At 39.0% G+C, this 14806-nt stretch overlaps 1 protein-coding gene across 1 annotated transcript; it reads left to right on the forward strand.

Moving 5' to 3' along the window:
* Positions 1-5376: 5376 nt before the first annotated feature.
* Positions 5377-8510, forward strand: LOC106869030 (transmembrane protein 62). Its single transcript, XM_014914527.3, has one exon. It carries the CDS (start codon positions 5562-5564, stop codon positions 7569-7571), a length of 2010 nt encoding a protein of 669 aa, XP_014770013.1. The 5' UTR covers positions 5377-5561; the 3' UTR covers positions 7572-8510.
* The last annotated feature ends 6296 nt before the right edge of the window (positions 8511-14806 follow it).

A 14806-nucleotide genomic window follows, 5' to 3' on the forward strand; every position in this document is an offset into this window, starting at 1 on the left:
GGGAAAGCCCCTGGGCCATTGGGAATCGCTGCCGAGGGATTAAAATATCTGGTGGTGTAGGACTCAGCCTAGTCAACTGTATAGTTAATCAGGTTATTGAAGAAGGTGTCATTCTCAATGATTGGTGTAGTAGTATTATAGTTAGCTGCTACAAGAGTGAAGGTGATGCCTTAGATAGAAACAACTACAGAGGTATCAAACTGCTGGACCAGGTCCTGAAAGCTATAGAGAGAATCATAGCTCAATTGATTAGGCATAAAATTAAACTGGATGAGATGCAGTTGGTTTTGTGCCTGAGAAGAGTACCACAGATGCCATCTTCCTAGTGAGGCAGCTGCAGGAGAAGTATTTGGCCAAAAGTAAACCATTGTATATGGCTTTTGTCGATTTGGAGAAAGCTTTTGACAGAGTTCCCTGCACAGTTATCTGGAGGTCTTTAAGGAAGTTAGGAGCAGAGGAGTGGCTTGTTAGAGCTGTACAAGCCATGTACAGTGGTGTTGTCAGTAAGGTGAGAGTCAGCCATGAATATAGTGATGAATTTAGCATATAGGCAGGGGTTCACCAGGCCCCAGTTCTCAATCCACTCTTATTTATTATAGTCCTTCAGGCCATAACAGGAATTTAAAACTGGCTGCCATGGGAGCTACTATATGCTGATAACCTTGCTCTTATTGTGGAATCTGTAGCAGAACTGGGGAAAAAATTCCAGGTTTGGAAGCAAAACCTGGAATCAAAGGGCCTTAAAATTAACTTCGCAAAGACCAAGTTGTTAGCAAGAAAGCAGATAAGACTCTCTTTCTCTCGGGTAAATTGGCCCTTCTCAAAATGTAGGAAAAGAGTGGGAAGTAAGTCCCTTCATTGCACCCAGTGTAAGCTATGGACATGCGACATGCAAGTGCAGTAGAATTACAAGTAGATCAACGGAGAAAGTCATTTTTGTATGCAGCGGATGTGCAGGAACGATAAGCACCAAGAGCGCACGGGACTTATATTCTCTCAGATGCCCAGGAGGCTCTCTTGAGGTTGTAGATGGTTTCTGTTACCCAGGTGACCAAATTAGCAATGGTGGAGGATGCTCTGAAAGCATTATTTCTAGAATAAGAATTGGGTGGAGGAAGTTCTGAGAGCTATTACCTCTTTTGGCAACAAAAGGACTCTCTCTCTCAGAGTGAAAAGTAGACTATATGATGCTCGTGTACGAACGGCTATACTCCATGGTAGTGAAACATGAGCTCTGAATGCAGAAGACATGCATTGAGTGGAGAGAAATGAAGGTAGTATAACAATAACAAGAGCACTCAGAGAGCGCAAACCCCCACCAAGGCAACACCAATGTCCACTCAATGATTAGCCAGAGATGATTTTTAAAATGAGAAAATCTGAAATAAACTTGACTACTCTCACAAATGAGAACACTAAAAAATCAAGTAAAAAAGCAGGAAAAATAATCCAGAATCCTTGTCTCTGGATCGAGCTCAAAATTTAATCAGTTCATGCCAGTCATGAGGCCAAACATCCCTGAAAGTTTCACTTGAATCCGTCGAGCGGTTCTTGAGATATCTTGTTTACAGACAAAACAAACAAACAAACACAACTGAAAACAATACCTCCGCCTTTGCTAAGGTGGAGGTAATAAAATCAAATATAGACAGGAACAGATAATTTGTATGTTACTGTTGTTGAGGGTGGTACTTTATGGGTAGCATCAGGGGGCATAGATTAGAATCAGCAGGTATAGGTTAGCATCAGGGGTTTTAGAAAATATAGAATAGTTTATCTTTTGTTCCAGTCACTGGACTGTGGCCATACTGGGACAGCACTGCCTTGAAGGACGAATTGACTCCAGTATAGTTCCATATTTAAGAGATGAGGAATTATTTACATTCGATTCAGGTGAAACTTTCAGGCATGTTAACACGTTTCGGCTGATATACCCTCCAGCCTTCATCGGGTGTCTTGAGGAAATTTCGAACCTGGATTCTTATTCCTAAGGTATTTTACAATGTTATTATTATTGTTCAGGTCACTGCTAGGAATTGAACTTGCAATCTTGGATTTAGTAGCCCATGCTCTTAACCACTACGCCATATGCCTGTGGGCAATTATGGAGTGAATTTTAGGGCTTATAAATCTAATTTTTTTTTCTATCCTTCCTTAATACTGGTTCCCATATGCTGTTCATATCTGCACTCGGTCTGCTTACAAGGTTGTTGTGTCCTAGCATATGTTTCTGCTTCTTTTAGTTCTGGTATTTTTCAGTGGTGTTCTCTGTCTATTATTTTAACTTCATCCCACAGGGGGAGGTGGTCTCCATTTTTCCATGCATGATCAGCTATACCCGATTTATCAATATTGATAAATCGGGTAGCAGTGACCTGAACAATAATAATAACAACATCAAGAACTACCTTAGGAATGAGAACCCAGGTTTGCAATTTCCCCAAGACACCTGATGAAGGCTGGAGGGTATATCAGCCGAAACGTTGTGTTAACAACAAACAAGATGAGGACAAATATCTGTCAAGCGTAAATAATTGACTCCAGTACTTTTTTCTTTTTTTTAAACCCTGGTCCTTATTCTTTTGGTTTCTTTTGCTGAACTGTTAAGTTATGGGGACAGAAACAAACCAACACTAGTAGTCACGTGGGTGGGGGTGCATGAACACAAAGGCACACACTGTGTGGGAGCCTGTCTCTGCTTTGTGTCTCTGTATGTGTCTCTGCTTTCCCCCCCACCACTTGATAATTAGTGTTGGTTTGTTTATGTTCCTATAAATAGCAGTTTGACAAAAGAGCCTTTATACAATAAACACCAGACTTAGAAATAAGTCCTGAGGTTGATTTGTTTGACAAAATCCTTCAAGGTGGTGCTCCAGTATGGCCATAATCCAATGACTGGAACAAGTAAAAAAAAAAAAAAAAAAGGTAAACTATCCTGTGTTTGAATGAATGAAATGAACTGAGTTGTCAACAGAGAATGTAGAAAATCTTGCAAGGATTGAGATGTGTTATTTCGTTTGAGAAACGTAAGTTTTAAACAAATCTCTTAATTCAAAAGAACAAGTGGAGATGTTTTAATCTATTCTATGTTGGACTTGCTTATCCCAGAACACCAAAGTGAAACGGGGTCATGATAAAGAATCCTTTTTTCCTGTGACTATTGAATGGTTTGCACAGTGAGTCACATTGGAGGATTTCAGAAATTACACAAACCATATGCAAGGCTGTCAAGTGGTAGAATAATTCTTTGATGCACTGAAGAATTTCTATGCAGACAGATAACAAAACTGGAAAAATAAGAACTGAATGAAGTGTTGTCCTCAGTTAGCACCAGCTCCATGGCTAACCATTCCACTTTTTTCTTTTCTTAATCATCAAGACAATGGGGCTGAGAATACCTTGGTAAAAGCAAAATTATTGCTCCAAAATTGAATGAACTGCAGGAATCTCCATTGGAAATTAAAATGATGATGACGATGGTGATGGTGGTGGTGGTGGTGGTATATAATTGTTTTAATGTCTATTTTCCCATTCTTGCATGGATAAGATGAAATTTGTTGAAACAGATTTTCCATGGCCACATGCTTTCCTTCTCACCAACACTCGTGTTTCCAAGCATATTTTCACAAAAGGAGCAGAAATGAAGAATGAGGCTTGTAAGATTGGGACATCTTTTTTATTTACAACTACCACATGATGCCAAGACAAGGAGACACAAGCATACACACACCCACACACACACATACATACACACACACATACACACACATACACACACAAATATATACATACATATATGCACACATATACACATACACACACACACACATATATACATATACATACACTCACATAAGCATACACACATACACACACACACACACACACACACACACACACAGAGGTATGGCTGTGCGGTGAAGAAGTTTACTCCCCAATGGCATTGTTTTGTGGTTAGTTGCACAGTGTGGCACTTTTGGCCAAGTTGTGAGTGGATTTGCTAGAGGGAAACTGAAAGAAGCCTATTGTACATGATCATCATCATTGCTTTAGTCTCTACTACTCCATGAATGCATGGAGCAGATAGAATTTGTCGAGGCAGACTTTCTACAGTTGGATGCTCTTGCTGTTGCCAATCCTTGTCTGCTTTCATGCAGGCTATTTATTTCCTCATGGCTGGATTGAAAAGGAATAAGACTGTTTGTATGATAGTGACACTTGCTTACAACTCTTGACAGGCTTCTTTCAGTTTCCATCTGCCATATCCACTCATAAGGCATTGGTCGGCCTGTGGTTATAGTAGAAGACACTTGTCCAAGATGCCATGCAGTGGAACGGAACCTGGAACCATGTGGTTGGGAAGCAAGCTTCTCAATCCCACAAACCTTCTCTATACTAAACACATACATACAGTCACATTTATAATTTGTATGTCGGTGTTAATTTGATTGTATGAAAAAGAACACAATAGAATGAACTAAGGAGGATAATCCAAGTGGATTAAAGGTATGGATTTACTCAAGGGTTGATGAGCTGAAGGATGTACGCAAACAATTTTTTCGATGGATTAGAATTTTAACTCTTGGAGAAAAATATCAAAACTCGAGCAGAAATAGTGACTCTCAGAGAAAACGGTAATAGAGGGTGGTGGGGATGGTGGCGTTAGAGATGGCACAGATGGTGGTGGTGGTGGTGATATTTTGTTAATGTCACTCAGTGCATCACTGTTAAAAATGTGTTGCCGTGTGTATATTCTTTTTACTTTTTGCTTCAGACATTGGACTGCGGCCATGCTGGGGTACTGCCGGCAGAGGTAAAGAATACGCACACCACCCTAACCCTAAAACTAACTCTAAACCGTAACCCTAGCCCTAAACTTTAATCCTAACCCTAAACACCGGGTTTGCATATTCTTTACCTTCGCCAAATATCCTCCCGTACTTCTTTTATAAGTTTAATACCTAGTCTATCGGTCTTTTAGACGAATCGCTAGTTTCAGGGACGTAAGTAAACCAACACCAGTTGTCAAGCGGTGGAGGAGACAAACACAAAGTGACGCGCACACACACACGTACACACACGCACCCGCACACACATACACACGTTAATTACCTATAATCATTGTATGGTTTTGTGTCTCATGCAACGTAGATTACTGTTGCATCATAAATTTAAGCCAAGTAAAAGATAAAGTAAACCATTTAATACAACGTATTAAACTGTTTTCTGAGCGGTATACGGACATGACCTTAGTTGCGATAATTAATACAGACAAAAGGTCAACCACCCGTACAGAGAAATTATATTATTTCAACATTTAAATTCAATTTTTTGTTGATATGTTATTTTTTAAACCCGTGATTCAGGTTCCATAACTAAAATTCCGGGCGCTCGGGCTAAAAGGGCCCAAAGTTCACCGGTTGTTTATTCAAAGGCCACTATTTTTGTGTGTACACCGGTCTTTTCCGTCAGTTAAATATGTAAGCGTCGCCCATAAGTGGAGTGAAGTTTGTTTTTTCTTTTATTTCTCGCCATTCAGCTATTTATTTTATTTATTTATCATGAATATCATACCATTATTGTGCGGTTTTGTGACTGTTATTATTATTATAATAGCATTCATTTATGATTTAACCGAACCAGGCAATTCTTTGAACCCTACCGAAGTATATTACTCTGTCACCAAAGAGAACGGCAAAGCTTTAAAACAAGATGAGGATAACACTGTTTTGAACGGAGAACACGACAAAATATTCTGGTTTATTCAGGTAACTGATATGCATTTTAGTATATTCCGTGACTTAAAAAGAGGACCGGATTTAATACGATTTTGTCAATCCCAGATAAGTATCATTCGTCCAAAGTTTGTTATCGTTTCGGGTGACATTGTAGATGCGAAAAGTGAAAATTTGCTTGGTTCACAACAATATTTAGCTGAATGGAAAATTTACCAGCAAGTGACGGATGAGTGTGCTCGAGTGGTGCAAGGACAATGGTTCGATATTCGAGGAAACCACGATGTTTTCGATGTGCCCCACGTTAATAGTTCAAATAACTATTTTAAACGCTACACAACTCAGAAGAGGTTCAGCAACCAAACCTCATACATGTTTGATTTCAATACCGGTTACGGTCGTTATACATTCATTGGTATAGATGCTTGCTTAGCACCCGGTCCGAGAAGGCCGTTTAATTTCTTTGGACGGCTGAGAGAGCAGGATGTGGACCAATTGTTGGAATATACGCACAAAAGTCGCAATAGTAACCTAACGATATGGTTTAGTCATTATCCAACTTCTTTCATCATCTACCCAGACTTACGTTCGGTAATGAAAAGAGGCATCGCTCACTTATCTGGACATCTACACACGCTAGGTGGACATGTTCCTAATATGTACACACGCCAAAAGACCGGAATGCTGGAATTAGAATTAGGGGACTGGAAAGATAACCGAATGTTTCGCCTTCTCGCTATTGATCACGACCTTTTATCGTTCACCGATGAAGTAATCAACACCTGGCCACTTGTTCTCATCACTAATCCGAAACATGCTCTGTTTTTGGCACCCAGGCACGAACCTTTATACAGGATTGCCACGTCAACGCACATAAGGATACTAGCATTTAGCTCCAGCCTCATCAAACATGTGAATGTCTCTATCGATAATATATTTCTTGGATCAGCAGAACCTGTAAGAGATGGTCTTTTTGTGTTGCCCTGGCAACCGGCTTCTTACGCAAAAGGTTTACACAAAATATCGGTCTCAGTCGCAGACTCTCAGGGACATCAAAAGACTGTCGAACAACCATTCTCTATTGACAACAGTCAACCGAACTTCAATTTTGTACCGAAGCTGTTGTTAATGATGAATCATTTTGTGGTCGGTAAAGTATTATTTTGGAGCATTTTCTTACTTTGGCTGACTATTTTAATTTTACTTCGAAACTGTTATAGAATCAGAAACTATCTTTTCATTTCGGACGTCCGTATTATTGATTCAGTGTGCGGCTGGTGTAACTTTTGGATTATGTTGCTCTGGAAATTAACGCAAGTGGATAAATTATTTTATATTGTTATCTTCACATGCATCTATACTGGTATTGGGCCATGGTTTATTGGAGAATTCCTCGAAAATGAAATCGGTGCCATGTTTGTATGGGGCATCGTTGTTATGAAGTCTTATATACCTGGTAGTTTTACATACTTTTTCGGTATTTTTCAGTTTATTACTTTCAACATACCACTAACATTTTATGTGAGTTATTACTTTGATAGAGTTAATTACAAATTCCAGTGTTGGAATCGTTCGTGTCACAATCGACAGAATCACCGATTTTGGCTCCCTACATGGTGGTTAGTAATGATGGAGATTCCATTTATCTGTTTCTTTTTATTTCAATCCTACCTCGCCTTAACCGGTTTCCCCAAAGCCTATGGCATCATGGCATTTTACACATGTCCTGTACGAACATGGAGTGCTGTATTTCTGGTTGGTATAAATATTTATACATACCGATTAGCTTGCAGGGACCCTCCAGTGATGCGACGTTCACCAAGTCAAGATAGATAAAAAAAAAATGATTTCGTATATGGTATTATTTTAATTGTTGTTATTACAAAGCTGTGTTCGTTTATTGATACATTGCTATCAAAAGTTCTTAAGCTGCTGCTTTGAAACTTGGTGCACTGGTTTCCACATCACAAAGGGTGTTTTGGCAACACGAGTGGTCTAAAAAAAAAAAAAAGGAAACTTATTCTCTTATCCCTCCTCTCACCGTGTAAAATGTGATTGAAAATTTTCTATTAAAATGATCGAAATCAGCTGATGGTGTATATATATGATATGCAGACCAGTAAGGAGGTAACAAGTGACAATTCAACAGATGTCACAAACGTTGGTTCACGCCTGTGAGTTGTCTCAAACGATATTTGTACTCTATGTATTTATTTCACTGTCTCAGTTAAACCAGTTTGTGTAAATTTGTCAATATTTCTTTGTGTCTGAATATCATCAAGTGACCGTAAATATGAGAGTTATTCACTCCAAGCTGCGACTCATCACCAATAGGTAACGAATTTTATAGGATTTAAGTCTAATGAATGAAGAATGTTTAATATAGCCACAATGTAAGCCAGCAAAGTTACAAACGGAAAAAAATGTAAAAAGAAAGACTGAATAGTGACATGGGGACCTTGGAACCAGTTTGGGGTATATATATATATATATATATATATATATATATATATATATATAGTGTGTGTTTACAAACAAAGGGAGTAAGTACTCAATACATAAGTTGAGTGTTAATACTTATTGACATTACTCTTTGTTACTAGAGTTTTCCTAGTATCACCGATCACAATACGGATTTCCAGTGATTAAGAACGGATATTTATAATATGGTGGACAGTCATTGAAATAAGGTATACAACCCCCACCCCCAAAAAACGAAGAAAACTATATATTATATATAAAATTAATGAATATAAATTGAAATATTCAAGTGAATTTTATTTTTTGATTTTTCTTTTGTATTCTGTGTTGTATGTGTTTATATGAGAGGGTATGCAGGGCGTTCACATAATGTTCAACTGTTGTAGATCTTTGCTGGGAAAAGAAAATGAGTTGAGTACATTCATACACCCACACATAAGCACACACGTCTTCCCCCCTCTTCCTTTCTCTTGGTTTGATCACCTTTTCCCCTTTCTTCTTCTGAACTGCTCATGAGTGCACCAATGATGCACAGACTGCTGAAACAGTCTGTTTACAAATATAAATTGTTAAGTATTAAATAACTAACAATACATTAGCAAACCACATTCCATTTCATTATCTCCCTTACACAAAACAGCAAACGAGCCGATCACAACTTTTTATATTAATCTATACAAAAATATAACAAAGAGTGTGCGTGTGTGTGTGTGTGTGTGTGTGTGTGTTCCTCCTCTGGCAATCTTGTTCATAAATATGAAATAAATATGAAAGACACAATTTTAAATTGATTTATTATATTCTTACAGCATGACCAGCAAAGTGAATGTTTGTTAAACCTCATCAGAGAAATAAAGATTGCTTGCCAACATAACATGACAGTCCTGGTTTAGGACGAATGTTGCTGTAATTTAGCCCCAGGAGACATCATCTCCAGCTGGCTATACGACATGATCTGTGTCCTTATATTTTTGAACAAGGAAATCTAGCACCTCCACTCTGCTCAAAATAACCCGGAAATTACAATACACAGATATTGTTTTGAGCTGAGTGGGGGTGCTAGATTCCCTTGTTTGAAAATATAAGGGCACAGATCATGTCATATAGCGAGCTGGAGACGATGTCACTTGGGGCTAAATTACAGCAACGTTCATCCTAAACCAGTGCTGCCATGTTATGTTGGCAAACAATCTTTACTCCAAAGTACTGTTGCTGAATATTTCTTGTGAGATTTATAAATAGTAATTTTCTCATCAGAGAAGTTATACATACACACACATATACATGTGTGTACATACCTGAACTTGTATTGAAACACATACATGTCAATAGCACACAAACACATGCTAATTACACAACACAACATTGATTATTATTTGTAGTCTGTAATTCACACAAGTTTTTGCCAATGTATAATGCAACTGTAATGTTTTCTATGGATGTATATTACATACGCATGCACACATCTATCTATCTATCTACCTATCTATGTGTGTGTCTATTTATATATGGTGCTGGTGCCATGTCAAACGCACATAGCCCACTCTGTAATATGGAAGGGCATCCAACTCTAAAAACCATGCCAAAGGAGACAGTGGGGCTTGGTGCAGTCCTCTGGCTTGCCAGCTCTTGTCAAACTGTCCAACCCGTGTCAGCACGGAAGGTGGACACTAAATGATGATGGTGATATTTGTATGTATTTTGTGTTACACAAAGGAATTTCGACTCGAGTCAAGTATAGCAAACTCCTCCAGATTGTTAGAATATCCGCATAAATGGAATTAAGAGTGGATAGTTCTTGAATTGAGTCATGTAAGTTGTAATAATGAAGTCAAACCAAATAATATTTTGAAATGGTTTAGAATATATCTTTTGGGTCTGCATAATATAGAGTTGGAAACAAATCCATTATGTAAGAATTACATAGACCTGAAACACATGTATTAAATGATTTCAAAATATCACTATTTTTGGTTTGACTTCATGATTATAACTTCATTGTGTGTATGTGTGTATGTGTGTGATCATTTGAAGTCTGGTTTCCATGCTGGTGGGGTTTCGATGGTGAACCAGGAAGCCAGAGGACTGCACCAGACTTCTTCAGTGTCTACTTTGGCACAGTGCCAACCACCTTACAGATTGTCCTCGGTCCTTTTTATGTGGCACCAGCACCATTGAAGTCCCCAAGTAACTTGCAAGGCAGGCCCCCCCCCACTCCTCAACAGAATCGTTGGCCTTATGCCAGGTGGGAAGAGGTTCAGGCATGACAAAGCAACAACTACTGTTGTCTGTTTGTAGACCAAAAGTTATTTTATGAAACCATTTTCATGTTAGACTGAAGACTTCGTTGTTTTTTTTAGTTGAGGACATTCTTTTACTTGTTTCAGTCATTTGACTGCGGCCAGGCTGGAGCATCGCCTTTAGTCAAACAGATCACCCTCAGGGCTTATTCTTTGTAAGCCTAGTACTTATTCTATCGATCTGTTTTGCCGAACCGCTAAGTTATGGGGATGTAAACACACCAGCATCGGTTGTCAAGCGATGTTGTGGGGACAAACAAACACAAATATATACACACACATGCATGCATATACATATATATACGACAGGTTTGTTTCAGTTTCCGTCTACCAAATCCATTCACAAGGCTTTGGTCGGTCTGAGGCTATCGTATAAGTCACTTGCCCAAAGTGCCATGCAGTGGGACTGAACCCAGAACCATGTGGTTGGTAAGCAAGCTACTTACCACACAGCCATGACAGTGACTTTGAAGCTTTTGGCTTGCTCACCACTCTTTCTCTCTTTCTCTCATTGTGTGTGTGTGTGTGTGTCATCATTTTAATGTCTATTTTTCCCTGCTTGTATGGGGCAGAGTTTTCTATGGCTGGGTCCCCTTCTACTTGCCAACATCCCCTTGTTTCCAAATGTGATAATTATTGAACATATATGTGTCATGTTTTCAGTGTTCATATTCTATTGGTGGCATGGGTTAGATGAATTAAGCAAATTTTGTTGACCCCATAGGACTGCATTGAGCTTCAAATATCTGCTTTAGCCTGGTGTCTATGGCTGGATACCCTCTTTAATGCCAACCACTTGATAGTGCATAGTTTTCTGGTGGCATTAGCGCTAGTGAGGTCACCAAAATAGCTTGTAAGACAAGACCACTTGACCAAGTAAGAATGCAGTATTGAGAGAGGTGACTTTGTCCCAGGTGTTGAGCTGCTACAATATGATAGAGGGACAAGAACAGGGGTCTTACTGTAGAGGAAATACACGCCATACTCCCTGCTGGTCAAAAAGAAAAGATGGTGGAAATGAAGTATCAAGGTATTCCTTCCCAGTGCAAAACACAATATATGTAATAAGGAAAATACATTCCTCTACTCAATGTCTCCCACTCTCCCTTCACGCCCTCTCGAACTTACCTGCACACAATAAGATATTGATATAAAATGGATTTTATAAAACACTTTGCTTGATGTGTTTGATGAAAGGTTTTTAGTCTGTCTGCTGCCGGAAGAAATGTCTCAAGAAGTATTGGGCTTTATGTTGACATTTTCCCATCTTTTGTTAGAACTGTAGAGATTAAGGGTTCCGGCCATTGCTTGATTCTTGATATCGAAGTGACATTTTCAGTTCATCTTTAATTAATCTCAATGTATTTTTATTGAAATATTTGTGATACTTTTGTAAATTTTGGGAAAGCTTATTTTATAAAACCAATAAATTCGTGTGTGTGTGTGTGTGTGTGTGTAAATAATCATCAACATTGATTTTTTTTTTCGTGCTTGCACTGGTCAGTCAGTTTATTGAAGCAGAATATTTTACGGTTGGATGCTCATTTTGTTGCTAGCCTTCCACTGTTTCTAAGGAAAGTAAATATCCTCATAGACAGGCATACTATTTATATCTATCATGTGATAGTTGTAAATGATACTCATTTGTGACTATCACATGATGTCGAGTTAAGGACACACACACACACACACACACACACACAGAGTATGATTACCCCAATGCTTACATAATCATTAACTATTTCTGAAATGTTACCCTGTCAAGAATAGTGTTGTTTGAATTACATCTGAGTTTAGAAACATTTCAAAGTTTTGATGATTAAAAACATGTCAATTTGTGCAAGGTAGACTTAGTCAAAGGATGAGAAAACTGATTTAAATCTGCAGCAGGGATTCACCACATCATTCCATATGAGCCACAAGTTGTTAATATTTACCGATGATAATGATGACAATGACGGATCCTTTTAAAGTGATCCTTTAGAATGACACACTTTCAATATGATCCTTTAGAATGACACACTTTATTAGAATGTTACACGAGAGAACAACATCTTCACTTTGTTACTTATCTCATTATTTCTAGACAAACCAAAAGATTAAGAGTTGGCACTGAGAGTCATATAATGTGTGTGTGTGTGTGTGTGTGAGGGAGAGAGAGAGACTACATCTCTTCTCCTGCTTCAGCCACCCTTATTTCTTCCATCTCCCCTTTACTGATATTTACTATCAACCACACTTCCACCCTTGTTTCATTTATTACATTCACCTCTACCCTCTCGCCATCTCTAATCACCTGTTGCGTGACGCATCTTACTCTCTAATGAACTTACCCCCCCCCCCCAATTCTCTGTCCACATTCTCTCTTACAATTGTCTTCTTTTATCTTGAAAGTTCTTCTTGACACCTCATCATCATCATCATCATCATCACCATTATTGTCTTCTTTCCAGCTTTAGTCGTACACCTTTACATGATGTGGGGTAGCCGTGTATCTCCTCTGTAGCATCCCACCTGTGCCTGCCCCCCGCCCCTACACCTCACACAATGGTCACCATCCTTCACAGCTGACCAACTGAGAAGTCTTTCCCTTGGTCTTGCTGACCTCACTAGTGCCGCTGTCATGCAAAAGATGCACCCAGTTCACTCTGCAAAGTGGATGGCACTAGTAAGGGCTCCCAGTCATAGAAGCCATGCCAAAGCAGACATTGGTGCTGGATGCAGTCCTCTCACTTATAAAGTCAAAAGCAAATAACTCACCAAGGTGTTTGGGTGTTTAGGGAGGAAGATTTGGTATTCCTTCCCAGCAATGGATTAAATGATTAGACGATAAGTGTTAATCTTTTATAGTCATTTTCTATTTTTACCATGCATAAATGCAACCAATTAATCCCCCCACACACACACCTTTTACCTGTACTTTCAGCAGCATTCACCTAAGGTGGGTTGAGCTGGCTCCAGCTGAGTTCACCACGTCCCTCACAAATGCTGACCACATCCAATGGTCAACCCTAGCATTCCAGCAGGCAACAGTAATGCTTCTTCTGGCTGTGGCCTGAATATCTTAGCTTGCAATTTTGACAATTATCATCCCACTGGCAGAGCAAGCGTGTCAGACAGTGTAGACACTTTCTGATTGTTTTTTGAACAAGCTTTTTTATTTTACTACTGTTTCAGTTCATTGCTTTGTTATTTTAACATTTCTAAAATTATTTCCAGGGGAGGAGAAACGTAACATGATAGAAAACATTATTATTGATAGAGATCAATATAGTGATACATTGATCTGTTAGGTCATATGTAACATCTGATGGCCTTGTTCCCCCTGTGTTATCCATCAAGTTTTCTTGATACATTATGGCTGTATTAGTGTTCCATATATTCCTCTGAAGTTGGGGAAGTTGACTTGGTACCTATTAACAGCTAAGTGAACTGAGCCATTTGAGAGTTAAGTGTCTTAACCACTGTTACAACACATTGGTGATGATGCATTGGGAATCAGCGATCTTATGCCTACCTGGCTATCTGCTATCTCAGCCCTAACCCCAACCACACTATGTGAATATATTAACTTGTTCACAAAACAGGAACACGTCTCTGGTTGATGCAATCGACTTCAACCCAACCCCTCGAATTCCTGGCCGTGTGGCAAAATTTGGACCAATTATTACAGGTGGTGGGTTGGCAGAATTGTCTGACTGTCAGATGAACTGCTTTGCTGTGTATTTAGTAATGACTGTTTACATTCCAGGTTCAATTCCCTGTAAGACTAACTTTGTCTTTTATCCTTTTGGGGTTAATACAGATAAAAGACCAATCAAGTTGTCAGGTTGATCCTATCAACTAAACCCATCCCCACAAATTGCAGGCTTTGTGCCAAAATTTGAAATCATTATCATTATTATTATTATTATTATTATTGGGTAAGGAAGCAGTGCATGCCATCAAAGTGATGCTGAGGTAAAATATGCGAATCCTAGTATATACAAAGCCCAGACTACCCTTTTGATAAGGCTACACCAGGCACATGCATCACAATCATATGTGCGCGACATGGTGATCTCATATCAAGACAAACAGTGCATAACCTTGCAGGTGGGACCCAATTAGAATTTCTTCAGGTCGAGTAGCCCATCTCGCTCAAAAGGTCCCTGAATAAGGGTTGTTTAAGGATGATAAATGAAACCCCCATGTTTCCAGAGGGGAATTATTCAAACCCCAAAGAATTCCTCTCAACACATAGCTATGATGCTCCCCCACTACTTCTGCTCGTGATCAGAGATGCACATA

The sequence above is a fragment of the Octopus bimaculoides genome, chromosome 4 (genome assembly GCF_046866305.1).
Source record: "Octopus bimaculoides isolate indiv1 chromosome 4, ASM4686630v1, whole genome shotgun sequence".
Lineage (NCBI taxonomy): Eukaryota > Metazoa > Mollusca > Cephalopoda > Octopoda > Octopodidae > Octopus > Octopus bimaculoides.

What these genes read in the sequence shown, in the direction of transcription:
- LOC106869030 (XM_014914527.3), top strand. Translation starts at nt 5,562, where the DNA reads ATGAATATCATACCATTATTGTGCGGTTTTGTGACTGTTATTATTATT.